Raw genomic sequence first — 958 nt, 5'->3', positions numbered from 1 at the left:
CTACCCATGAGTCTGTGTTCCACTCCATAATAAGCCCTGAATTAGATGACCTTTAAGGTCCCATCTCCCTCTTGGTCCTATGAGCCTATATCACACACACACACACACACACACACACACACACACACACACACACACACNGCCTATATCACACACACACACACACACACACACACACACACACACACACACACACACGTAGGCAGGACAACCTGAGGGTTAGCTCAGATACCTCGATGAGCCTTCGCTCTGTCTCTCCTTCGCTTGTGCTCTCTGTTGGACTTTCTCCCCCTTTCAAACCGATTGTCTCTTTCCGGGTAAGGGAACTCAAATCCCAGAAACACGTCTTTATCCTGCATCAGGCCAGCGGGGCCCTGGACGGCCAGCATCTCTTCTCCACGGGGGAGCATCCCCGGCATCCTGGAGGCCCCGGCTCGGTCTGGCACGTGACTCCTGCCCTTCTTGTTCAGTCCATGTTTTCTGGCGTGTCGGGCCCGGGGCTGCCACAGCTCTGGGCTCTGCTGGTGGATGTTATTCTCTGGGACGTTGCTTTCTTTTGGAGCAGACTCCAGAGCACCTTCGAGGCTTGGATCCAAGAGGACCAGTATCCAGAGGAGCAGCACCGGGGACAAGCAGCTGGGAGAGCCTGCCATGGCCTGTGGCCCCTGCCAGGATGTCAACAGAATACGCACTGAGTCAGGGGCAATCAGCAAATTCTTTCTGTGCAACTACTATGTGCCAGGCAACAACTCTCTAAGATTCCAAACTATAGAGATCTCCATCTCCTGGCTTCAAACCTACCTTTCTTTTTTCTTTTTCTTTTCTTTTCCTCTCTCTCTCCTTCTCTCTCTTTCTTTCTCTCTTCTTCCATCCCTCTTTCCCTCTCTTTCTTTCCTTTCTCTCTCCTTATCTCTTCCACCCTCCCTCTTTCCCTCTCTTTTTTCTCCCTCTTTCTTTC

General features: G+C 51.8%; 1 protein-coding gene across 1 annotated transcript; it reads right to left on the bottom strand.

Annotated features, from left to right (window-relative positions):
* Window positions 1-224: 224 nt before the first annotated feature.
* On the bottom strand, window positions 225-653 carry LOC123254194 (draxin-like). Its single transcript, XM_044683252.1, has one exon. The coding sequence runs from the start codon at window positions 651-653 to the stop codon at window positions 225-227; it is 429 nt and encodes a 142-aa protein (XP_044539187.1).
* Between the last annotated feature and the right edge of the window lie 305 nt (window positions 654-958).

This window comes from Gracilinanus agilis, unplaced genomic scaffold (genome assembly GCF_016433145.1).
Source record: "Gracilinanus agilis isolate LMUSP501 unplaced genomic scaffold, AgileGrace unplaced_scaffold17323, whole genome shotgun sequence".
NCBI classification, from domain to species: domain Eukaryota; kingdom Metazoa; phylum Chordata; class Mammalia; order Didelphimorphia; family Didelphidae; genus Gracilinanus; species Gracilinanus agilis.
The sequence above is the reverse complement of the archived record's forward strand: the minus strand, read 5'-3'. Positions and strand labels throughout refer to the sequence as shown.

Excerpts from the sequence above, each read along its gene's own strand:
- LOC123254194 (XM_044683252.1), bottom strand. The coding sequence starts at position 653 with ATGGCAGGCTCTCCCAGCTGCTTGTCCCCGGTGCTGCTCCTCTGGATA.